This window comes from Anabas testudineus, chromosome 6, assembly GCF_900324465.2.
Source record: "Anabas testudineus chromosome 6, fAnaTes1.2, whole genome shotgun sequence".
NCBI lineage: Eukaryota > Metazoa > Chordata > Actinopteri > Anabantiformes > Anabantidae > Anabas > Anabas testudineus.
In genome coordinates, this window is record NC_046615.1 from 13867959 (window position 1) to 13895369 (window position 27411).

At 41.7% G+C, this 27411-nt stretch overlaps 1 protein-coding gene across 1 annotated transcript in view; it reads left to right on the top strand.

The window, feature by feature from the left end:
* Window positions 1-27411, top strand: part of roraa (RAR-related orphan receptor A, paralog a) — a 165980-nt gene that overhangs the window by 87856 nt on the left and 50713 nt on the right. Inside the window, exon 2 of the mRNA XM_026365300.1 lies at window positions 20325-20354. Coding sequence (XP_026221085.1) covers window positions 20325-20354 — 30 coding nt within the window. The remainder of the gene's footprint in view (window positions 1-20324; window positions 20355-27411) is intronic.

Here is a 27411-nt window from a genome sequence, read left to right on the forward strand (position 1 = left end):
TGCAATTGGGTGAGCCTATGTCATAGTGCATTAAAAAATAAAATTTAATTCCACAATGCATGTCAGTGAAGTAAAACTTTGAAATTTTATTACGCAATCCTGGATCCTCAGGTGTGTGTCAGAGGGTCAGCTCCTCAGAGTTTGAACAGCTTTGGTGGGAACAACTTCTCAGCTCGACTCCACACACTGTAGAAAAATAATGACATAAAGCAGTGCAATTAAATAATCTGAGGTAACTTTCCAAATCAGTTGATCCAGGTAAATGTCTGGAACATCAAACAGTATATTGCTGCCTCACTGTTAAATCCTAATAATGTCTAAGTAAACTGCAAATAGCATAGTCAGCACAAAACGTGTTGATCAAAGTTCTCACAAACTCATTAAAAGCTCCACTTAATACACATACAAGTTAGTAAAATGTTTTGAAAATGTATTCAGACTACTGCTCAAACATAGTTTATTACCATACCCCAACAAGTATTTCATTATCCTGTCCTACAGTATTGCATTATAAACAAGTGTGGTTATGTTTCTGTTGTTCTCAAAGTCCAGCCTATCAATCTTGTCACTCTATAGTCTGGCTGTTATCAAGAAAGTAAACAAATAACTCATATGGACCTTTTGCTTCAAATCTGTTGTCATCTCAATATGTGGTGTTGCTAAACGATTAGATGTGTCGTCTTGTCTCCATGACTGTCACGGGAAGAAACACTTTTTCCATTATTTGTCAAGACGTTCACAGCTGGTGAGCTGGTGATAATTTCCACTTGTTAATGTGCAGCGATGACAAGCTTGTTACTTCGTTTCCCATTATTTTTCACTCCTCTGTAGTATTCAGTCAGTATGAGGCTGATTAAGTTGGACAAATACAGTACAATATGTTGACAGCAGCACCACTCTTACATGGCAAAGCACAAGCGAGGCCTTTCCCTGCTCACATCCCCTACTGAGTTTCCATCACACAGTGGAGGCCGCGTTTAATACTACAATCAGGCAGAAACATTTGGGCAAGTTAAACCTGTGTTGGAGGTGGATCTGAACAGAGCAGTGCAGTGGTTTACTTTACTTCCTCTGCTTATTGCTGGTGAATAAACATTAGTATAAAGAACAATCATTGTGTTATGTGTTTTTAAATAACATTTACCTGGTGCCCAGAGTTATGTGGTGAGTGATGAAGAAAATTAAAGTGGAGCTTTAAGGGCCATAACATATCATCATGTGGGTGGCTGTGTGTGTCTGATGTTTACCTGGAGAGGAGATGGGAGTGTAAACAGTTAAGACAAAGGTTAAGAATATCTCTGACAGCAGTCTTGTACAGTATGAAAGGGTCAAAAGCAACATAAGCATGGTTCAGAAGAGCTGCATTATATGTGCACCTACTAAATAAAAGGGATAATTAAATGCCCCTACATATGTACTGTCTCTGGTTTGCATGGTGCCCATTGTCTCCATCGCAGTGGGACTCTACTTGCCTGTAGCGGTGCTGTAATCCTGCATTTGAAGAGGATCTGTTCAGGGGACTTGAGACAAAGCATTCTGTAGAGGGTATCAAGTGTCCGCCACCAAAGCCCAGCTCCCTAGGCTGCCCTCCAGGGGAGTTTCCTGTGAGCTGCACAGAAATCAAGGTGAGGTCAAAGCTTGGTCTGTGGGATTTGATCCTGTTTTTTTTTTTGTGAGGAGCCCCAGCATTGGTTGAAGCAGGATGAGATCACATGCAACCCGCTGCTAGTTTGGTCTGTATTTCACAAGGTCGACACAGTGACATCTGACGTGGTTTGTTGCATTTTTCCCCCAGCAATGCTCCACTGACCTACTTCCTTTTAATCCCTCGATGTGACTTTAATTGACTAGAGGGAGGGGCAGGGAGGAGTGAGGGGTGTGTCTGTGTGTTCTGGGAGGGGGCAGCAAGTGCAGGGAGGGGGGGGGGGGGTGCGCGAAACGCTGAGTGAAGATAGGAGCACAGGAACAACCAAGAGAAAGGGAGATTTGAGAGCTTGAGTGATTTCCTGCTGCCACTGCTGTGTTCAGGCCACACATTAATTTGATTCTGTTATGTAACTGTAATCATCATCCTCTCTAATCACATCAACGGCTTTGAGACACTCAAAATAGAAGGATTGTGGGCTGGACAGTGGGCGGGGCGAAGTGAAGGGGCTAGCTGCTGAGGGCCAAAAGAAAGCAAATAGACTGGGGCCCTGCAGCAAGTGTCAGAAAAAGATAGATGTTGCAAATGAAAGGGGCAACAGCCCTGAGTACACAGAAAACAGAGTATATGGTAACAAATTTAATGTGTTTACTTAATCGTGGAGACTGCTGAATATTGAGGTGCCATGAAGCAGTGCCTTTAGAAAACCCAGCGATGTGTCCAGAAACAAAAATAAGCTGTTGTCTGATTTGATTTCTATTAAACTGGAAAACAGTTTTACACCAGTCACCTTTTTCCAGTGTGAGTTTATAAAAAAATAGAATTGCAAACATTCATAAAGGAGTAGAAGAAGCAGGTGAATTTATTATTGTCACGTTATACAGTTAAAATACCACGTTGATAAAAAATACTTTATAACATCATATTGATTCTGTCTCAAAGCAATAGGTTATAATCTTGGGAAATATACTTATTATTTTGCATGCGCCAGACAGAGTTCTAAATGCTTATCTTCCACTATTTAATGTTAATCATCAACTTTTTGAACCTGCTGCACTCGTTATTTGTGCACTCTGGTTCAAACAAATAAGAATTTCCACTAGAGTCTTGTCAGTCTGCTTATGACGAAGCTTGCCTCACATCTGTACTGTTGGCTGGTTGGATGTATACCTGTACTGTATGGTCCTGTGCAGTTTGCTGTAATGGCTGGCCCCAGATGGCTTTATCTTATTTGTTTCCTCTTGCACTCACAGATAAGTGTGGAAAATCTTGAAATCTTGTTTATTCTCAGCACTGTCTTAAGATAACGATTTCCTCTCTATCCTCTGTATAATTTAAATGCTCTTATCCTTGAATCTTTACAAGCGGTAGTGATAGTAGTAGAGCCACCACACCACACCCCCTTTTAAGGAATGTAGGTTGAATAAAAAACCTTACATTGTTATCCCTTAAATTGAGCTACACAATTCTCCTAACAACCTAACGATGTAGATATTTCAATGCACTGTGTGTTTAAATCATTTTCACTATCACGCTGAGGACGTTGTGTTTTACTGCTAAAGTGGAAAAATTGACAGGTTCTTCCAACTTAGAACTTGCTTTGCTGGAAAGAACAGAAATCACTGAGCTGTGACTTTGTATTATCTATGAAATATATCCTGGCCAACATTAGATGGGCTTATGATAGACTGCTGTTCCCTCATTTTTTCAGAGTGTACAGATGCCAACCAACATGACGGCCCCTGTCAGTCGAAAAGATCGCCTTTTAACTGGCCGACCGTGACTCTTGGGGCTCAAGTTGTTCAAGATGGGTCAAAGGTTAACTGATTTGGTGAGGCTTGTCTCCGGGGGTCTGATTGGGAAGCTGAGGGCTCCGTGAGTGTCCTCTGTAAAGTGCAGTCCTGTGTCACATACTGACACTCTCGTGTTTGCCTTGAGTACCATTGGGTCCTCTGCCATGTCCTGAAAAACAAAACAAAAAAAAACCTGATGTCTGTGGAAGAAACTCTCACAACGTCTTAGTCCTTTGTTCTCAACCTGATGTGGATGAATACAGTCGTGGTGAAAATACAAGCGGGATGCAGCATCAACACAGATGTCTTCCTTCCTGTAACTATTGATTCCTTGTGATTGTAGCCAGTTTTTCTATTTAGTCACCAAATCACATTGGAGCAGATGCATTCATGACAGGCTTCATCTGGGCTCAGGATACTCAGACGACCAAGCTTTGTACCTTGTTAGTGCACAGTTATGTGACAAATGCACATGGTCCACATGGCTTTTGCTTTGCATCAGAACTGCCTGTTTGTGTGTCATGTGTTTGTTTTTGTGGAAGGGCAGGAGGCTTGCAGTGTGCCTTCTCCCCTCCAGCTGAAACCTGTCAGTCCCCCTGGGGAACTGGGCCCAGGTTTACAGGACAGCTGAGGCAGCCCTGACAGCACAGCTCATCTCGTTTGGAGCAAGGCATGCCGCTTTGCCGCTTGCTGCCTGGACAGGATTTGTTCCCTTCCTGCCACTTTACATCCACAAGCTCTACATTTAATTAGAATCACTTGTCATGTCTCGTATATCACCTGGGCCTCTTGGTGTCAGCTGTCAGCCAAAGAAATGCGATAGTTATTCATTGCACTGTGGAAGTGTAACAGCAAGGTCACAGGACAGAATGCACCTTGAGTTAACTGTACTTAATGTTTAAGTGTGGCAGTTCAGCATGTGTGGTGTCAAACAGAACAGATTAAGTTCCTATTTTACACCCCCTACAAGTGAGAATATGAAATCATATTTACTGTGTTACACTAAGATACATACCAGTTGTTGTCCAGGTTAGATGCCAAACTAATGATAGTTGATAGATGGGCGCCATTTCAGTTTTCATTTTTAGAGTCTGTTACTTTGCTTAGTGGGCACCGGCTTGTGGTGCAGCTTGGGCTATCTAGGATTCCTTTCTGCAGAGCTGGATGAAGCCCAAAAAGCTCAACAGTGCAGAGGTAACCAGGCAACCATGCAGCGTCAGGGGTGTGCAAGCACTGCTTACATGAGACCCTTTGCCAAGATAATGCATACATGATGGATGTAATAACCTCTGGACCACTGTGTAGAGCTTGCATTTTTAACTACTCACCAGAGAACTGCGCTTGTTGGACACTCACCTGCCCGAGTCTAGTGTTTGTGCAGGCAACACAGTGTACCGTGTTTGTTTTCTCTTTGATCATGTTGTCCCTGTCACTTTAAATGGCACTGTTTTTTTTTTTTTTGCTGGTCCCTCTCTCTCTCTGTCTCTGTCTCTCTCTGTCTCTGTCTGTCTGTCTCTCCCACTCTTCCCCTGCTTTAACAGCCTGGTTATATAACTCCCTTTCTTTCTCTGACATCCCAGAGCTCTTGCAGTCAGCTGACAGCACCCAAATGTCTGCTGGTAAACACACTGCTTTCTGTCTTTTCTCTCTCCTGATTTTATTTATTTTTTTGACTTGCTCTTCACCCCTCCTACTGCCTACTCTACTGCGATTAGGGATTGATTCTCTCCTCTGTCCCTCTGCCTCCTCTTCCATTGGTTGGGCTCCATATCCCCAGGCCAGTTTCCACATATTAGCACCCGAGGCCAGGGGAGGCGGGCAGATACGCATTGCCTGCCATGGCCCATGGATCCTGCAAGCCAGTGAAAAATGAGCTTTGGAGAGGCAATAAATTGCATCCAATTTAGAGATGAAGGCAGAAATAAATTTCTCTTTTCTGAAGTCTGAAGAAAGGGAAAAAAAGCCCCTAGATAATTTCTGTTCCATCTTTTTTATGTGAAAATTTCTTTGAAATATCCTTTTCGTGTTGTTCATTTGAATTCATAAAATAATTATATGTCTGCACTTTAGTTTGCCTTTTTATGTTTCAGCAGGTTATGAAAATAATCATTCTTGTCTTTGCTGACGTGTTTTGCATCTCGCTTGAAATGTCTTTGAGTCAGATTAGACATTTTGAAAAGATACACTTATCAGACACGATTTGGCACACACGCACGTGCACACACACACACACACACACACACTCACACACACACAAAACTCCCCCCGCCCTCCACGTTTCTCATCATTGCATTATCCTAAATGAACTGTCCAAGAGGCTTAGGCTCTCTCAGCTCAGTGCTGCAGAAGTCTGGGAGAATGAAAGTGCGTGTGAGGTAGTCGCAGAAATGATGAAAGGAAGCGTCTGGTAATGACCACATCAGCTTTCTACCTCTTCTGTTCCTCAAATGTTTTTGGAAACTTCCATCACTCCTTCATGGCACCTCCGTAAAAAGGCTCCTGAAGTAATGAAGAACTTAGTAAAAAACACTTCAGTCTGGAGAGCGTGCATCAACAGGATAAGCCAATGGAGAGCCTAACACTCAGTTTCCCTGTGGTGATGTGCAAGCCTCCTATTAGTCTCTGAAGCCCAAACTCCAGGCTGAGATGTTTCCCTTTGTGTTCAGGTAGAGAGAGTGTTGTGTGCCAGTGCTTTCCTGTACATTACCCGGCCTGCCAAAAAAACAGTGGAAGAGACATGAGGGGGATACACTCTGGAGAATTGCATCCCATTCTGTTTTTCTTTCCTCCAAGAGATGTTTCTTCTCAGTTAAAAGGCTATGTTTCTCAACACCATTTCAATGTGCTGACACCCCAACTGTGAGGTGTTGAAATTGGCAAAAAACACTATCAGCGCACAGTGTTGTGGTGCCAGTGAACTCCAAAGTACAACATGAAAGGGGTGATTTTGTGTATGTTAGAGTATATTTACTGACAACATCGCCATGCTGTTACTCATCACTGCCTTCACCCTAGGAGATGAATAATGTGCAAATGGGCAAACATTCTTTGTTTGCTGCATGCTCTGACAGTATTTACTTTGGATCACACAGTAATGTTTCGTTTTGTAGCCAAATAGGCACAAATAGATTTACTTAGTGCTAAGCTTTAGATTGTTCACTGTATTCGATTGTATTATTTTCACTCTCTGTGTGAGTATTAGCAGCGACCGATACATGCTTCATGAAAATATGAGGAATATAAAAAAAAATGCTGTAGCAAATAGCTTTATCTGAAGTTAATGCATCATGTACCAGTGGCAAGAAAAAGTATGTGAACCCCTTTGGAATTTAATGGTTTTCTTCCAGGTAAGCTAATACCTGACTGGTTATGATTCCAAGGGCTAAAGATAAGAATTTTTGTTTATTATTTTAGCCACATTATATTTGTTAATTCTTTTGACTCAGACGAAGATCAGATCACATTTTGTGACAAATTAATGCAAGGGTTAAAGCAAAAAAAAACACGCAATTCCAAAGGGTTCACATACTTCTTCTTGCCACTGGTATTTCAAGTTGCATTATGTCAACAGTTTTGCTGTCTTGAGGCTGATGCTGCACCCCAAGCCTGTGCTGTTCATCTAAGCAGGCATTTAGCTAAGCTCAGCTGATTAATAAATAACCATGCCATGGTCTTGGATCAGTGCACCTCTAATGTGCTCAGACTCTCTGCCTTGTTCCTGTTGCGTCTATATTTTGCTCAGCTGCAAAGGAGGGGTGGGGTCTTTCTACTGTCTATCAGCATGTTGTAGGGGCATCTCAGCATGTAGTCATCAAAGCCCGCTGTGGCATGAAGGCACCCCCCACCCCCTACCCTTCATACTGCCGTATTTGTCTCTCCACATGGCCAAACCAATTGGACGTGGGCTCCCTGTAGCTCAACACTTCCCTCCTCTAAACCTCCCCCCACTGTCCTCCCCTCCTTTTGCTTGTGTAAATTATGTAAGTACAGAAGTAGCAGCAGTGATGAGGCATACAGTAATGGCATTTTACTAACCAGGGTTGTGAGCAGCACATGAGAGCAGCACCGCCTGCCCACAACATCAGCTACACCGAATGCATTTTTAACTGGGGTTTCCAAAGCAGCCTGGCTAGACATGGTAAAGATGTGGGGTTAGTGGGTTCACCTCACTGGCTGTTCTCTAGTTAGGGCCTGACATGTCTAAATGTGCTGTCTGTGTATTGTGTAGCCATGCAGGGGAATTCTCCCTCCACAGCTCACACAAGGCCCCGGCTCTGTGCTGAGCCTTTCTCATGAAATAACAATAGAGGTGCACTTTAAAACACAGACCTCACAGAAGATGAGCAGTTTGCTCCTAAAAAGCCACACTAGGAATTCAGATGAATTTTGATACTTTAGCTTTCTATCAATATGTACATATATATTTATTTAAATATATATTTTTTTTTTGTTTGTTTGTTTGTTTAAACATTTGAATATCAAACAGCACATTTGGTGTATCAAGCAGCCTTTGCCATAACATTAGATATTTGTTCTTGCAGTTACTTTTAATTATGTCCTCTAAATATCCTTTTCTGTTCTGTCTCTCTTTTGCCTACACGCACACACACACACACATACAACAGTAGTACTGGGCACTGCCAAACTCAGCTGACTGATTATTTAAAGTTTATCATTTGTAAAGCTAAATTAGCAAATATTTACTTTTTCCTCAAATATCACAAAATTACTTTTTTTTTCAAGTAATAAAAAGATTATTGAGTAAAAGTGTTATTCTCAGCCCTACAATGCACTAAATATCAACACGCAAATGTGTCAATAACCATTCGGACATTTAACCCACGCTTTATACTCACCCGCCACTCAGTTGCCAGATACAGTCGCTGTGAAACACTGGTTCTCTTACCTCTGCAGTCTGACCCCAGGTACTCTTGAGTCCGCCTCACCTGCCTAATGGCCAGTTGTAACAGTTGCTCTGTCATTGCTCTGTAGATTGAATAGGTGCTAAGTACCATCTCTGTCTTTTTGATCATCCACACGGTCTATGAATAGCTATAAGTCAGTGTGTCCCATCTGTCAGGCAGAAATCAATAGGCGTTCTTCACGCAGCAGTGAGTTTGTCTGGCTTGTGAGAAATAATTAAAGAGCTTGCTTGCTGCACACAACCATGATGACTAATGCTGTTTAAGGAATGCCTCTCTTACATAAATCAATAATTCTTATTTTTTTCTCCTCTCGTGTCTTTGGCACTTGCTCGCTCTTTCTCCTCTCTCTTGCTTGTTCTGTGTGTATGTGTGTGTTTATCAAGGCAGACAAGTTCTCCTTTGTGCTTGTAGGTCAGTGTGTCACTGTGCCATGGCCATGATGCTTACGCATTTTGACAACCTCTGAGTAGAAAAAAAGAATAAAGTAACTCTCTCTCTGCTTCAAAAGCAAAACAGATGCAATAGATTCAGTTGTTTTACACGGATATTGTAACTCTATGGTAGCTATCTCCGTTTCTCTTCTCTCTTTTTGCTGTGGTCCTTACTAACCCTGTGCAAAGTGCAGAAACAAAAGTGCAGAAACAAAAGAGCATACCTCTGTTCAGGCTGCTTCTTCAAATCTCTGCCACCCAACAACAGAGAGGCAGAATAAATATGTATGAAATAATGCACGGATATGAGTGAGTGCCATGCACACCTTTGCACCATATTAGGTTTTCATAATTGAATAAAACATGGAAGTGCTCTGAACATCCCCTCAGAGGGAAATGGCAGTCACTAAAGCATAGAAGTCGACTCAATAAAGAATTGCAAATGAATAAGTGATGAGGAGCAAACGAAGTGTGGTATATGAGAACAAGGGGGTGATTTACTCTAAAACAATATTTGAAACAGCAGGTGAATGAAGGGCAGTAATTACATTGTAAAAGGAGGGTGGTTTTAAAGTGGTCGTCCTCATATGAATTACTTCTGGGCTTTGAGTCGGGTCTGTTATTTTTAAACTGTATGTTTTTAAATTAGGCAGAATATAGACTCAAACCATATGCAAATATGACTGGAGAAACATCTCTGTCAACCACATTTTCGGTTGTAGACACACACATACAGGAAAAGAGAGAGAGGGATAGAGAGAGAGAAGCTGGGAAAGAAGGTACACTGTGAAATATCCTAAAGGTCCTTGGCAGCATTAGAGAAAGGCCTGGGAGGTTAGGAAACATCAAATCAATGCATTGTAATGTGAATTGACTGCTGACTTTGATCATCTGCCTTGGGAGTGCTTTAGCATTGAGTGCTGTCACACTGGCTGGGTTAAGCAAATATGGCATGGGCTGAAATGGAGAGAGATGGAGAGGAAGAGACAGGTTAGAATGGGAGTGAGAAAAAAAGGCAATATATGATGCTTGGCTATCATCAGAGAGTGATGGGCACATTAAAATTCAATGTGCGCTTGGTAAATGGCATAGTGTGGTGTAATGTTATGCATAGTTAAATTGATCCATAATTGCAAATGGTGAATGTGTATATATATTAATGTAACGAGGAGGTGTTGCCACTGTTTCTTAATAGAATAATCACACATGTACTATTTTCTCACAGTGTGGTATATTTCTTTAAAAAGACTGTTGTGGTCAGAAAAAATTATTTTTAGCCCAGGCTCAACTGTATTGCTGGGCAGACAGCTGATACCCTCCTCTTAGCCCCCTCCAAAATGATGGGTCAGCCCCGCTTAGTGTCAGAAGCTGCTGATATCCTAGCTGTGAAAGTGGAAATGCTCTTAAGCCTTTCTCCTATAATGGAGTGGCTAGTTTAATCTTGCCCTCTCTGAGTGAGAGCAGGTAAAGAATAGAGTTTTTACCACAACACTTTGACCCTTGCTTCGGCACTGCACTGAGTTACAGTGCAGTGCAAGAGTGGCATCCTTGTCCTTTTGCCGCTGACCCTCAGTTGCACTGTCCAGTATATTCAAGAGTCATGTCACTCTTATGTACAGTGGGACACAGTGGGAGTTTTTTATTTCATTGCTCAAAGTCTTGCTCATGCTTCTGCAGTTAAATTATCATACTTCAGATTATTAGAAAGATAATAATAGATATGTATATTAAAATGAATATTGTTGAAAACAGCTGTTGATCTCTTCAATTTCACTGTAAATGTTTGTCTTCTATGTCCACTGACAAAACATAAGCAAGCTGAGAAGGATACATGGAGAGAGCTCAAATGGTGTGTTTGACAGAAAAACACAGTGCAGTTATGTCACTGTGACAAACAAATTATGAGGGAGGGAGGGAGGGAGGGAGGGCCGGTACCGTACAGGAAAAGAGAGATTCCTTGAGTCAAGCCGGAGCAGCAAAGAGAAGCCCAAAACCTCTTGTCACTGTATGAAAAGAATAGCAACACGACCCGTAGGTATTGGGCTGCTAGGTGCATCTCTTAACAAGCTGACTGTTCAAAGGCTTTTTAGTGCTCTAGAGAACATGAAAGGCATGTTTAAAAATTTAAAAGCCCGATCTGTTCCAGTGCTATGGAGCGGCAGAGGGAAGCAGATTTTTACGTCGCCATAATTCCCCAGTTGCTTGCTTTGTAAATTAATTAAGATGTTTATGACAGCTGCTTGCACCTAATGGAATGCTTATAGACTATGCTATTAATTATTACTGCTGGCCACTGCTGCAAGCTTTCATATTGCTAAGAATGTATGGCTCTGGCTGCAGTATGCACAAGGGCTTAACCTCAGACCCCCCTTCACTTTGTGATTTCACTGAGTGGCAGGGGCTGTCTGTGCATATATTGGGATATGCTATATAGTACATACTGGATGATGACATTTGTGCAGTGTTTGCTGTTTATACTGTGTGTCTGGTGGACAAGTGGCTGTTACAGTGGTGACTGTTGCATAAAGAATAATAATAATTATAAAATGCATGTGTTGAATGGAGCAGTATTTCAGCACGTGTTGTTGAACACTACAGGGGAAAGTTTGAATAGCCTTTGTTATAGGTCACCGTTGTGTAAAGTTCAACATCCCTGCCCTCTGTCTGTTCTCTTTGTAACCTGACTTGGATGTGTTATCTTGCTGTGCCTTGTGGTTAGATGCCCTGTTTTTATCGTGTAACATTAGAAGTGGATATTTGAATTGTCATCTACCTGTCAGTTGTTAACACAGGACAATGTGTGCCGTGAACTGACCTCATGAGCCTGGAGGAAGTTCAGCAGTTTGCTTCCTGCTGTTAACTTAAAGTTAAAGTTATTACTGTACGCTTTCAGTAAGAGGGAAAGGATAAACAACACAACTGCTATGCTTATGAGTGTGCAAATGCTAGCATGGCTAATTATAGCTCCTCTTTCATATGACTCTTTCATATGATTATGCAATGGCATAAGAATAACTTGATCGACAGCAGGGTGATTATTAGCGGCAGATGTTTCTAAATGTAAATGCTGTGCACATTTTTCAATCACTATATCAGCTTGTTGTTTGATTTTGGTTGTTGGTGGCTATCTAACTGAGGCGTTAGTGATGGTAAATAGCAACTATACTGCTACTATAATGAATTGTTGTACATGACTACATTTGAGTTATATTTGCATACCTAAATCCTGTAATAATACAATTAAATCAGCCAACCCAAATGCAGCATTAACGGTATCATTGCTTCTTCTCTACCTACTTCTCTGTGTGGTTGGTTTGTATTCTTCTATCCCTGCAGAAGGGAGGCATCATGTCTCTGCTCTGCAGAGCTTTATCCCGTGTTATCCTCCGATTACATTTACATAGAGAATGCAGTGGGGAGGGAGAAGGCAACAAACTGAAGCACACTCCACCTGCACCACAAGAGGCGGTGTGTGAAATATGTATTCAGTCTTTCATCAACCTCTTTATCTGCTACACATGGGTTATCCTCGTGTGTAAAGTCTTCTGTTGTGTTAGCTTTGAAAAAGGAGGAGAAAACTGTGATCTGTGTTCTATTAATCATAGTCCAGCTCCGTGGCTGTCCCGTTATCATACATGTGTGTAATTACAGGGTATTTGTGCTTTAAGCATGGCTCTGTTGCCTGGAAATGGAAGAGTGGCTCCACTGATGAACTCCCTGCTAATAGGACTACCTTTGATCTGCATGGAGCATGGAGGGCTTACAGAACTTGCAGGTTTTAATTATGAAATACATGAAAAATAGATGCTGCACTAAGTGCCGACCATGACTGCAGAGAATCACAGTAGCAATGCTCTTGCTAGTTTGCCTCTGTTTTTCCTTCCTTTATGTCTTCGAGTGTTCAGAAACACCTCAATCCCAGTCTCTCAGACTCTGTTCGTTACTGCAGAGAAGCAAAAACGACAAGTCCATGATATTAATTAGTGGATTGACAGACATGTAATTCATCTCTGAGGAAGTTTTCATTACATGCGAGGCTTCAGAGGGGCAGTTTGGCTTATTGGCAAGTGCTAAGACCAGACCTAATGGGGCTGCAGTTCCCTCCCTTTTGAGCAATTACAGCCAAGTCCTTATCAGCAGAGCTATGAGTCCACTGTTGTGGGACCTTGACTTCCAACACACTCACATAGAGCGAACCTTCCCCATAGACCCTTGTTCATTAGACAAGTGCCTGCTGTACTGTACTTTACTGGATGAGAATAGAGACTGAATGAGTGATGGTAATGAAAGGGTTCCAATATATTTCTGAGTCAGCCTTTATGGAGCTGATATTAGCTGACATTAGTTTGTCATCATATCTCTAGTCTTCCCTCCCCCCAGGTGATTATACAAGCATGCTTGTGTGTACAGTCTGGATAGTTCTGGTAACAGATTGTCACTAAGTGCCAGAACACACATCAGCTCACCTACTCTAATCCCTTCTTTTTTACTACAACTACTCTAATGAAATGAATGGATTCTCAACTCAGACGGTGGGGAAGAATGAACATCAATGAGTAATACTTTATCTGATAAAATTACATATACCTTTGGCAGAAGCAGTCTACCGCTGTGGTTTCCTGTGAATCATCCTTTGCAAGCATGCATTGAAAACAGAAGACGAAGTGAATAAAAGCAATTTCATACAAAATTGTAGATTTGAAATTGTCTTGCTTTGTATTTGGAATTATAATTAAACTATTTCTGCCAATTAATAAAAACTTACATACCATTATGATAATAAGTACACTAAAAGTAAAAGTAAACTATTGGACTGTGGGTTTCAGAGCCATGTGTAATTGTATCCCCCAGTTGTCCCTCAAACTGTGTTGTTATAAGGCAATATATAGTGCTGTCTCTGGGGAATGTGTACCAAAGAGGCAGGACAACCTCTAACCTGCATCATTACATTGGAATTGTGATGTATTTTCTACATTGTGCACATAAAAAAAAAAAAAAAAAAAAGAGGAATGATTGCAAATACAGCACTTAGTTTGAACAGCTTGTCAAAACAACCATTTAGTGTATATTTCAAATCTATGTAGTTAAAGCCTTTATATTAAATAAGTGTGGAAACACAATTAATGGTGGCCTATGCAGATTGCTATTCACTGTAGCTCAGTCACGGGAAAGAAAGCCAGGGTGGTCTCAGTGTGGTTTGTCTTTATTTATGGTGCGGTCTGAAAAGCTATTGGGTTTCATGTGTGGTTGAGGCTGGATCACTGGGAGATTACTGCTGGGCTGGGAACCACCAGAGCAGAGAGTACACAGAGGTCTGCCTGTGCCCCTGGCCTCACTTTGACCAGCGCCTTCCTGCATCTGTCAGGCCCACTGGGACCAGCTCACACTCAGAGGAGCATTACTGTATAGTGCAGCCAAAGCCAGGATCAGCATTAACAACATCAGAGCAACAGAAACCCTAACATGTTGTCTTTTCACCTGTGCTCTGCTGAATTGCACAACAAAACTGAATGGAATGACTCAGCGATTTCTGATTGAGGGGTTCCTTGTTTAGTTTGTAAATGTTTCCTGAATTTTTCTCCCTTCGCCGTACTGTAGCTAACCTTTGTCCTTTGAGTATTTTGCAGAAACCTCTGAGCGCAGACAAAGCACAGTGATAAATATTAGTACAACAGTGATATTCTCCTCAGGATAGTCATTAACTGTAGGGCTGTTCATGCCATATTAAAGTCCTGGATGTTGTACAATAGGTTTTTGGAAGTTGTCATTTTTTAAGCTGTGTCTCAGCTAAGTGAGCCTGTGTAGCGGCGTCTTACCAATAACAATGGAACTTATTACAGTGTTCCCTGCGGTACAATTAAAATTCCGTCAAGAGTCTTCAATCTGCCTCCAAGCCATACCTGCTGTTCTCGGTCCTCCTGGGCCAACGTCAATTCCTCTGCTGCCAATGTATAATTCACGAGCCAACAAACAGCACTGAGGACTCACCTGGAGACTCTCAGACCTATCAATGCAGAACTGCATAGGGGAAGCTGTTGTACTTTAGCCTGGGAGACATTTGTAGAGGGTATGTGTGTGACACAGCACCTCAAGTCAACCAAGACTTCTGTGATCTTAGAGGCACCCTGATACCATTGCTGCTCCACTGGGATCTTGCAACCTCTTGCCTTTCTCACTAAGGCTTGTATCCCTTTTTGTTTTTTCCTGACCTTTTCTCCTATCATCTTATGAAAGACAACTTTGGTGTCCTCTAAAACTAATTTGGATGTATATCTTCTATTTGCAGACAATTCCATAGTGATGCATTGGAGTAACCTGTGGAGTCTCAGAGTGGTTGCTTTTAGTTAAAACCAATTAGAAATGACCAGAAATAACAGCGCCTGGAGACAAAGAAGTCATTTTTCTCTTGAGCCTCCCCAGAGAGTTGGCCTCTCCATGGATTAAGTGTTTTAGTATATTAGGGGGCAGCTGATTAGAATCATTGTGCTTTTTTAATCATTAAATTTTTGCATGTATAGTTTATAGTGGTATAATAGCTAATAAGTGTGTCACAGCAAATGGGAGGATTGTTTAAATGACTTTGTATATGAAACTTGGCCTTCACAAAGACTACCAAAGTTAAAACAGCACGCAGGTCCTTGAGTCAGCTCACCCATCTTATTTTATCAGAGATGAGCATCAATGCATCAGCAACCTTGTATTATATAAATGTAGTTTGATAGTGTTCTGTACTGTCTAAACCATAACATATAACTAATAACTAATCATAAAATAAATTATAGAAGCTCAATCTAAACAAGTTGTATGTAGTTTTCTTCAATCCTGAATTCGTATCTTGTTGAACTTCTTCTCTGCAAATCACAGTAAAACATGCTTCCTAGTGGCTAAGAAGAAGTACACATTAATTGTTTCTAATTATTTTCTCTCAGGAACGTAGCAGCAATTTGTCAGTCGGGCAGGTGGCAACAGTCAAAAGATGGACTACTAATTGTGGTCACATCCATTATTCTTATGATGACCATGGCTTAGGCACCATCATTAACTGGCACCTCAGGAGTTGCCTAAAATTAACAGTCCCATACAACCACCATCATTAAGACAGAACAATAAGCAAATCTTCTAATTACTGTATGATGTTTTTTTCTCTATGCAGGTATAAGAGGCCTATAGGGACTATAATGGAGTCCTAGTCCCTGTAGACTACTACTACTGTAGAGACTGTGTACTTCGGCCATTATCAAGGCCTACAGTGTTGACCCAAAACTCCAGTAGGTGTCTAGCCTGTCTCTCACTGGGCCCTCATAGTCTCTTCCTGCAGCTGGGTCTGTTGCACTGGCTGTGTCCTTGTGAGCGGCGGGCGTGTAGCAGTGGCATGTGGAGCAGGCGGCAGGAAGCAAGCCTCCCTGTCTCCCCAGACTGAACAGTGAATGAGGATAAGTGAGGAGCGCCAGTCAATGAATCAAGCAGCAGGAAGGGAGCAGCCAGGGGGGGAGTGTGACGTCCCCACGGGAGAGGCCTCGCATTAGGAACTTCCTCGTCTGTGTGTTTCTGGCACAGGTTAAATGGATCGCTCCCATTAGCGAGCTGAGAGGACAGCTCCATTATATGAAGGAGACTGTAACTTTGAATGTCACGGTGCAACAACCCCAGAGCACGCCTCGTCTCCCAGGGAGGCAGGGTGACAATAACCATCCATGATAATCATTCCCTGTCAGGCTTTAAAGAACCTGAAATTATGACGTACAGCCTGCCGTGCGCCTCAGACTTCATTACAGCACTGTCACTTTGAGTCGCCTGCGATGGCACAGTGCTCCGCAGCTGGCTGTAGCACTGTGGCTGCCAAACCCAAACTCACTCTCCTCCTGTCTAAGTGGCATGTTTACAGGATGTGTGCCCCTCTTCAGATATATGTGGTGGAGGTTAACCTCCACTCGCACGCACAGTAACTCTCTTCCTCTACAAAGTCTCATGAGAACATGTGCTGAATTGTTTACCGATGCAAGGGAAAATATGACTGATCAAAAGCCGCATGGTGACAACTATCCCTCCTTCGTTTGCGGCAAATGACAAAGGATAATTCAGAAATTAGGGCTCAGCTGCAACTTTATAAAGATAGTGGTTGCCTTTTAACTTCAACTTCCTTGATTTACATACATAAATATTGGCCACAAAGCAGGTAGATTTTTATTAAAGGTGTTAGCATGTTTATAGCAGCCTGTTTGTCAGCCAAGGAGAGCTTCACCTCCAGACTGACCTCTGAACCTGCCATCCAGTGGAGAAGACATGGGCTGGCAGGCATTGCCAATGTCAGTGCCCAGAGCTAACTCCTTCTTTCTCACTGTCTGACTCATTCACTGACGTTGTGGCCCCTTCTCCTTGCCACCTCTAATCACAGGATTCTGAATGACACATAGAGGAGGAAGTGGGCCCCCTTACCACCCTCCCTGCTTCCTCTAACCTGCATAGCAACAGACCCACTAAATGAGTCTTTTCTACAAATGACAGTAATGGTTTTCTCCCTGCATCTTAGAGAAGGGAAGAGAATTATTTTTATATTATGAAATGTTTGGAGTTCAGTATTTGGGCCAAGACACTCACTTCACTCACTCAATGGCCGTTCTGACTTCTGTGTCCATAACATACATGTTTGGTTGTTTGATTTATCTATCTACACTAGTGTAGACTGTATAGAAATGATCTAATGAGTAGTTCCCCCTTCACTACAATTTAGTGGTGCATATTAGTTCACATTTCTGCTGACTGTATATGACTGACAGCTTGTTCCAAGGCAGGTAGCATTGCAAATTCACAAGTTTGTAGCCTACATACGTTCAACATTTTATTTCAAGCCCTTAAAGACAGTACTTTGTAGTGAGAAACTTTGCAAGTCCAGTGAATAAAACTGTGTTTGTTTATACAGAGGATTCCACTGGGTACTTTTACAGTAAAACTGCTCTTTAAGTAGACTTGATTTCATGAGTATCAGAGTCATGGCGGCTTTTCGTGTATTAGTCATGATCATACAATCAACACAACATATAGATCTGAAAATCTGAGGTTTAGAAACATCAGCCAAATCAGATGAATTGGTACTTCTTGCAGTCATCAGTGAAAGAGACTGTGTGGCTAGCCATGGGCAGAGGCACGCACAGATGTTGTATGCGCACCTCACACAGAGTTGTTTTTTTCACTTCCTCTGACGTAAACAATTTGAAATGAAAGGCTTGTCAGACTGTTAGCACGGCCTGTATGCTATGTTCATTTTACATGAAATTAATTATCACTCGGATTAAATAATGTCTCTTGTGTGATTGTCATCAGATCCTTGGTCATGGCTATGTTCGTAGCAGTAATGTGCAGTCTTAGGAAAAAGCCAGGAAAAACTATTTGCTCTTTCCACTCTTTTCCACTAAGTGCACCGGCTGTGTTCCTTACATGGTCTAAAAACTTGTCTTACCCATTAAAACAAAGAGCCACTTAACTCTTTTACAGCTGCCTTGTGTTGCAGTACCTTGAAACCACTGCTCTTTAATGGACCATCAGCTCTTTCTGGCTTTCATGCCATTTGATTGAAGTGTAGAATTAAGACTAGATTGCTGTTTATTTCCTCCTTATGTAATGTCACCACTGGACAGAACAGAAGCTTTTGGCCCTGAGCACTGGAACAATGCTAGAGCTCCATCACAGACTATTGGCCCCTAGGTGACTGTTTTCCCTCTTTCTGCTCTGTGGAGTTGATATCAGTTATGTGTTTCTCTGTATATGTCTATAGGAGGCTGAAGGGCTTATTTGTTTTCCCCCTCATTGCTCTTTGACTCGTTTCCCCTCAAACGTGTCTGAAACATTGTTATCGCTGGCCAGACGCTTTTTTCACAGAGAGTTATTGAATCATGTCAGCTCGTCGTCCCTCGAGTTTCAAATGCAAGCTGTAGAAAAATTAGCCATTGCTTCCGCATGACAAGTGGGATCTATTAGTGTGCTCTCGCCCCGCAAAGCATGAGCATCCAGCGGGCCGCTGGGGACCACGGCTGACTGTGCGCTCGTCCACGTCAGACTCCTGGGGCATTAGACCAATGTTGCAGACAGGGGAAGCAGCCGGAGCAACAGCAAGAAGCAAAGTGGCTCATTCGATGAGTTGACACCCGAAGGGGCGAGGGCTGTATGAGCAGTGGCAGCCCAGCTCTGCTTCAGCCTCAGCTAGGTCTGACTCACACTGGTCAGACTGGCTACTTGCTTGATAAGCAGTCATGCTTATATCACATCTATAGTTTATCAGATGTTTTCACTGTCACTATACGTTTTATCTCACACCAGCCAAATAAAGGCTTGAAGTGAAGTCATAAGTTTTTGTTTTAAGAAGGGAGAAGATTGTGATAATGTTGATCTTTGCTTAGCTTCTACTATTTTTGACTTTATATTCACTCTCTATGCAGTAAAACGTGTGGATTAGATGATTGAAAATAACAATTGTTCAAATTCATCTGTGTGGGTTAATTGGTACAATTGTTTAATGGACAATGAAGTACTATTACAACCAAAGCAGCTATTGTTGTCATGCTGTCTATGCCCTGTAAAAGCATTTGATAATAGGAAACAGTTAGATTTAGCTTTTATATTTGTATAGTACAGGATATGTTGGGTGTTATTTGCATTGGTACTTAGATAAATACTCTTGAGCAAAGGTGTCCAACAAAGCTTTATTTAAACTACTCACCAACTCGTTCTGTGCATTCAGATTAGTTCTTTTATGGCACGGACAGCTTTGCAATTCACTTTGTAAATGTCTGTTTCTTTTATCAATAGCAAGCTTGTTTAAATGCTTGAACAAAGTGTGTGTTTAAGTTTTGGTATCCAAACATTTTTGAAATGCTCACTGTGATAAGGATTTTGGCAATCTGACTCTGCAGAATATGCATCATTTGATTTTCATGTAATTAATTTCATAGTATTTAAAATGTATTGCATCATTCTGACTTATTTTGGGAAATATGTGTTCATTTGTGTTTAAAATAGACTTTTGTCTTATTCTTTCACATACATTGTTTGTACACAGTCTCCCTTAAAAAGAGGTCCTGATCTCAATGTGGCTACCTGTTTAAATAAAGGATTAACTAACTAACATTGAGGTCAAAGTGCCTCCATCTTGCTCTGAGCCACAGGCTTAGTCATGTGCTCAGGCCCAATCAGTCTGGCTGCTCAACACATTAACATTCCAAATGTTGTTTGTTTTAGTATAAATTTTCATTCATTGCCCGCAAAGCATAAAGTTTCAACAACCTTGTCTGGGATGTTGATGTAGCGTGGCTGCAGGTCAGACACCAGCCTACACACATAATTCCCCCTATGCCTGCCACCTGAGTGACCTTGGACAGTGACAGTCTGTTGGACCACAGGGTCTCCTTTTTACCACCATTATCATCATCAGTCAACCTTAAATACTTCCATGTAAATCATGGTTTGTGCTGGAAATCGTAAATGTGATTTTTATTTATATGCATTTCTTTTCATGACTGGTTTTCTTTCTTTACAGGTATCTCTGTAACAAAGAAGACACATACCTGTGAGTACTAACATTTAAATGTTACATTTCTGTAGCACTACAGCTTGTTTGTGTCTGTGCTGACTCTTTTTTTCTATATCATCTATAAACATATTATTGTAATAAATCAGCGCCTTCAATTAGATTTGCACTATTCACTTTCACTATTTTGTATTTCTCCATCTCCATCCTGGGGAGAATATGATGATAACCCCAGAGAGGAAATTAAAATGCTATGCAGTCTTATGACTGCTTGGCAATCATGCACAGTTGAAGCAGTGTGCTGAAGCACCTCTTTGTTTTCTGCAAGGCCTTGCAGCTGAACAACACGGATGTGGTGTTGTGTGGTGGTTTGTAACCTCTAAGGCTGCATTAGCTACCAGAGTTTGTATTCAGTACAGATCATATCACTAGAATTGAAAGATACAGAAACACAATGTGACACACGTCTCACATGCAAAGCTTGTTTGGCCACAACAAAAATACACGGGCTTTGCCTTTTCTAACCACCCCTGCCTGTTCAATTTCAGTTTGCTCATGAAGAATTGATGAACAGTCAAACCTGTAGAAATCAATGATTTCCAAGAGATTTGTACTGCATTTTGACATGTGTGAAGTGCAATCGAAAACCATGTAAAACCGCTTTTGTGTAGTGTACTGCTGTGTGTCTGTGTCTGTACATCTGTGTGTGTGTGTGTGTGTTCATACCCCACTGTGTGAATGGAAGAAACTAGCCCTGAAGGCTATCCTTTCACTCTGATCACTCTGATGAAACTTGTGGAGAGGGAAGGCCAGAGGGCTTTTCTGTAAGACTGGTCGGAGTTTCAGATTGTGAGAGGCTGTATCTTGACCTGAAAAACATCCCACCTCTTTCTTACATCAGATAGCGGGGCAAAGGATATGATCCTCTACCTTAGACAGTTCTGCCTTACTCAAACAACCCAGTCAAAACAGCTGCATGATTGTGTGTTAAGCTATTTGCTTGTCTGGAGGGGTTATGATTTTTTTTTTTTTTTTTTTTGATGTCTGTGTGTGTGCATGTTCGTGTTTGTGTCAGGATATCTTCAAGGTAAAACTGAAATGCTTTGACCCACCAACCCCACTATCTTCATTAGTGCAGAGCTAAGCACCTCTGCACTGGAAGGTGGCTCAAATCAAAGAGCATGATTCAGGAGTCTTAGGTTCAAAGCCTTGGGCAGAGACTGGACTATGCTGTCTCATTTCAGTGAGAAATATTCAAATCTTGTCCATGTGCGGAAATCAAAGTGAAGCCCCTTAACAAGTCGTTGATTGCTGTACCTCACAGACAGGAAGCGGCTGTAGAACCTCATCAGAGCTGTGTGTACTAGACGAAGTTCAAGGGCCAGTTAATGGTCATTGAGAATGTGGAGGGATGGTCTTTTCTTAGAGAAGCCTAGTGATTATTTGGCTAGTGGAGTAATAATGAGGGAGATCGCACTGCCCTACATGGTTAGTCAGGCTGTAGATCTATTTCTGTTCTCACAGTGAAAACATCGGCTTCCCCAACACGCCAGTGCACACTGCCACTCGTAATGTGAGCTTGGCAGACTTTCTTGTACGTGTGTGTGTGTGTGTGTGTGTGTGTGTGTGTGTGGGTGGGTGTGCTTGTGTGTGTGTTTAGGAGGCTGACTTCCCAGTCCAGCCCAGACCACAGGGATGGGCCGTGTCTCTGACTAACTCCCCCACTCTGCCTGAGTGATCAAACTGCTAGAAGCTCCTCGCCATGCCAGTCCTCTCATCAATATAAATTACAGGGGCAGCTGTTCACTGGCAGTCTCCTCTCCTCTCCTCTCCTCTCCTCTCCTCTCCTCTCCTCTCCTCTCCTCTCCTCTCCTCTCACTTCTTTAAGCCATTAGAAGGTGAATTATTTTAGATGTAAACAATCATTTTCCAAAGACTTTGGTGTCCTCTCTGTTTGCAGCTTTTCTCTTAGAGGCAGGACCCTCTCTTTTCTGTGATACTGTGTATCCCCTTCTTTCTGTATTCTTCGTAAAGGGGCGGCCCCTCACCGGCACTTTTCTTTTACCACACAGCTGTAATTCTCAGCAAGAAGCCAGCTGTGGTTTTCCTGTACATTTCCCTGACAGTTTTACATTTACTCTGTTTTATGGACTTTCCGTAGCAGTTGCTAGAAAAACACATGACAGAATAGAGCAGCATCCTAAACTTTGCATTGTAGTTGTTTTCTTACTTTGATGGTGGACATCAGATACGTGCTGTTACCGTCTCCTACTTCGGCAGGGCTGCGTTGCTGTGAGATGAGTTTCTGTTCTGACCTGTTGAGAGAGATGGTTTGGAGCGGAGGATCAGATGCAGCAGCTGATTACACTGAGATTAGACGTCTCACCTCTAATCTACCATCAGCAGCTCTGTCTCTCAGCTCAAATAGCAGACACTAGCTAACACACACGCACACACACACACAGGTTACACAGTCAGGATGCTCTTCGTCAAACACAGCAGATCTCCAGATTAGCTAATCCTCTCACTCTCTTGCAGCTGTACATGTATTATATACTGATTTTTTGCTGAGTGTTTACACTATGATACACAGCAAGACAATAGCTTGCATATCCATTTTAAGTTGTGTACTTTGAACAGTTTGTAAATCAATAGACAACATATGCATGATAAAGTCATATGCGAATATATTCACATGTCAGAAAAATATCTTATAATAATAAAGCCCCGCGAACAGCAGCACCAAAAACTATTGTACATCCTCAAAAGTCACTATATAAAATGAACTATCACAAAAGAAGTATTTGTTAATGACTCAAGCATTATTTTCTGTTTACAGATGTCACAGCAAGTCTGTTCGTCCCTTTTATTCGTGTGTAGTATATGTGGTGAGGGGCTGGGTTTAGATTGGGAATGGAGTGGCCAGAGGGAGGCAGTAGAACAAATGTAACTCCAAGAAAAGGAGACAGATGAGGCTTCCTCTCTTCAATCTTACAGATACAGTGTAGAGCCACAGTCTTTTTTCACACCATATTTATCTCCATTGTGGTGACAGACTCCTTGCACTGATTGAGAAACATGACCTCGCTTGCGCATCTTATCATAGATTTGCTAGCAGCTTGTTTTGAGTTTCGTTCATCAGAAATCTGCAATCACACAGCGCAGGGTTTGAGTGAAATTATAGCAGTAAGTCGCACTTAGTCAAAGTTTAAAAGCCAGAGTTTTGTGCCTTTGTGCATTTATTTATTTATTTATTTTGTTGTAAAAGTTGTCTTATGCTACTTTTGGAAAGACATAACAGCATTATTAACAGCAATAATGCTCTCTGTGTTCACATGGTACAATGACAGCTTTTTCGCATTGTAAAGCATCTGCTTTAACTCTAAACGACATGGCAGATCCCGCTTGGATTTATGCGTTTGTACAATGCTAATGCATTGGCTCTATGAGTTGAGGTATTTTCAGTTAATCAAACATGAGATTTATGGTCCTTAATAGTGCTGTACATTGCCAATTTAGGAGAATAATATGTCCCAGTTGCTGTCTAATTTTGCTTGGCAACAGGCGCACTCCTGTGGAATCGCCCGGGGCAGTGTGAGTTGTCTCTGCATAGCTCAGTGTTCCACGCTCAGTGGTTGTTTGAAGGTATTTCATCACATTGTTGCCTTGATTCAGCTCTGTGGGGATTTGTTAGTTGCACTCATGTGGGAAGTGCATCCAGTACATTGTTAAGCTAGGGCTGATAATGAAGATCAGCCAGCCAGAGTCCCCTGAGCTACGCGGAGAGAGATAGTCTAGTGAGACGCACAGCACAGACATAATGGAGCAGGATGAGCACACACAGCAATACACACAGACGCAGAGGAATCATCAGCACAGCGCATACACTGAGCTGTGCTGGGGTGTATTAGAGTAAAAACACAATACAGTAGCATATACAGTACAGCAGATTATTATCAAATAGGGTATACTCTGTTGTTCTTGCAAATGTGTCATTAATATGCTTAAATGTTAGTTGAGTTATATTGAAATCATTTTAATGTTGTTGCCTCTTTGTTAGAATTGAAATTGACGACGCAGGGCCCCACTCAGCACAACCGCTCTTTCTGTGGAAAGTTATTTGATTCTCAGCATGGTACCAGAACTCGTTGTTTCCTCTTCTCCCAGAGCAACATTGAACGCTTAAATTGACACAATCTTTTCCTCTCTCAGTACTGTAGGTTATGTTTCATCTTACTCTATTTGTTTGTTCCACAAAGAGTATTTTCTTTTTGGACATTTTGGTTTAATCTATAATGGATGGCTATTTTTTTCTGAAATAGGTCAGTGTAATCACAACAGTGAGAGATGGACAGTTACTGTAAAAGGGAAATCAATAGAGCTATCTATTTGTCGTAAACCAGGCCAGCATGATTTTTCTCCATTTTTCCTTTCCTGCCATACTTTTTCCTCTCCAACACAATATGGCAGGCTTCATTTTTCAGTAAAAGCATTATGTGTGCCATTTTGTAAAATTGCAAATGGCCTTTGTACATTCACTTTCTTTGCATAGGTTTCTGTGGGCGAGGACGCTTCTTTTTATCGCCTCCTGGGGGCCCAGGGTGTTTTATAAGGAGTGCAGTGAGGGAAGCTGTAGGGGTGCATGATGGCTTTTTTGTGGGGCTGGGGGTGCTCCGCTTTTGTTGGCTCTTAAGCTGGTTCTACTCTTGGTGTCAGCTCTTTCAGAGAATTTGAGCCGGAGCAAAGAGAGGCCTTGTCAGCTTTTCCTCACCCCTTTCCCTTTTGTGTCTCACCCAAAACTGAAAAGCCCTGCCTTGAAGTGTTGTCAGACCAGAAAACAAGAGTAAGTGACATGTGACAAGGACACAATGCTTGGATGGGCTAGCCAAAGTAAGTGGTCCCATCTGCTGCGGGCGATTTCTCTTCTGCCGGCTGTCTGCTGCCTCAGGTGAGAGGGGGGCCAAGGAGCGAGGGCTGTGCTGCCTGAGATGGTGGCATCTGCCAGGCGAAGCAGTTGGCATAGCTGGGAGGGCACGGCCGGCCTCGCTCGCTGTGGCACACAGTGCGCCAGCCTTTGCACAAGCGCAGGTTATCAGTCACTCATCAGGTTTCCGATGCCTCATCGCTTTCCCATATACACACATTCAGCACAGGACAAGAGTGTCTGCGTGTACTGAAAGGTTTGATTCATGGAGGGTGACAGAGATGGAGGTCATGGAGCTCCTCCAGATATGATTCTGACTAATGCTGATGGGGAAGCTTTAAGATGGAGGCAATAATTAAATGTCCTTGTGCCATCATCAACTTTCTGACTCGCAGCCATACACACAGACTGCCTTTTCATGCTGTGAGCTTATCATCCTGACTGATTTGTATATTGATGGTTTTCAATTCTCACTGAATTGCACATTGAGGCAAATTATGCAAAACTGAGGCAGGGCAAAAGAAAGAAAATTATTGTCAGAAATATTCTATTATGGGTTTTTTAGGATATGAAAATTCTGATGCAATATAATGCATGAATAAAGGCGGGTAAAATTAACATATATAATTTAATTCCTGAATTATTCAGAAGAATGTTGTTGAATAAACCATGCAACGAGTAAGTTGTCCCAGATAATATCATTCTTTTGAAATATCTTGTAGGGATCATTTTAAGATCAATAACATTTGTCACAGTGCATCAAAGGCCAACAACAAGGTCTCCTGGCATACAAAGCATCAAACGTTTATTAAAGGTGAATTAGAAAGATTTGAAGTAATGATCATATCTTTTTGACAAATAATGTTTTTTGTTCACAAACTCAAGTGAGAATAAAAAGTTACTTTGACAGAGAAAAAACAAGCAGAAGTGCTCACAAAAGCTTTTGGTGGTAGTGTACATTGACATTTGTGCTGATCACATTGTGCGCATTTTGTTGAATCTGCTTTATTAGAGAATTGCTGTTTTTTCCCGTTGCTATTAATTTGTGTTTCTGTGGGTGTGCAGTGCAAGAACAGCGCAATGTGGTTAACCCATTGTGAAGTTAGCCGTCATCATTAAGATTCTACAGATAACAGGCATGCGGATTTCTACTGCTCAGCATTATAGGATCCCAGACATCAAAGGCAAGTTTTCATTGTACTGCGTCTGCAGCACGGTGAAGGAAGAAAAAGGAAAAAAAAAAAAAAAAACAGGAAGGGAGATATGGAGTCAGGAAAATAAGGCAGATTGGGAGAAGAGAGAAGAGCATGTGTATGTACTTGCTCATGAGTCAGGTGACAACTGCACCGTACAATGTGTTTGCTGCCACAGAGGGTCCCTCCTGCATAGTTAGCTCCTTGCTAAATTGGCGTCCTCTCTGATTAAGTGGCTCAGTCCTTAATAACGCAGTTGCTGGTTTTGCTCTTAAAGATCAAGTTCATTTCTCACCATGATCATTAAAGTGCAGCTCTGCGTAATTCAAACCAGTTCACTTATGTGTTTTTTTTTCCTTTCCTCTCTTTTACCTGTAGCAACACCGTCTGCTCCTAATTTCACTTTGTGTCATTTTTATATCTAATCAATGTAAAAAAATTCTGTCAATTAGATTTTTTCTTTGCACAAATCTTGTAATTCTATTTCCAGTTCTATCACAATGAATTTCTCCTTAATTCAGATTACTTTCCCTTTTCAGCTTGGTGCCATAATGTTTTTGCCATTACATCAGAGTGAGCTGTTCTACAGTGAGAGTATTGAATGTACAAGAGAGAGAAATATGCTGTTCCCCAGTATTGTGCTGGATTACAGAATCAAGGTCGACTCACAAGACACAGAGCAGCATTATCCTTTAATCCTGTGTTTTGGTTTCAAATAGCCTTTTTACACCTAATCTTCACAAGTAAAATGACAAACATGAATACTGAGGTAGGTATTTAAATGTGCATTACCTGCAATGTTAAGGTCAAAAGCTTATGCTGACTTAAAGTGGCTCTATATTTTGTGAAAGAACAGATGATCATGTGTTTGCCACTTATTTTGTTGCGGTTGTATTACAGAAGACTAGGGAGTCTTGTGATGAAATTCCCTCTGGCGGTTTCAGATGGATAAGTCTGGGAACTTTTCATCCAAAATATG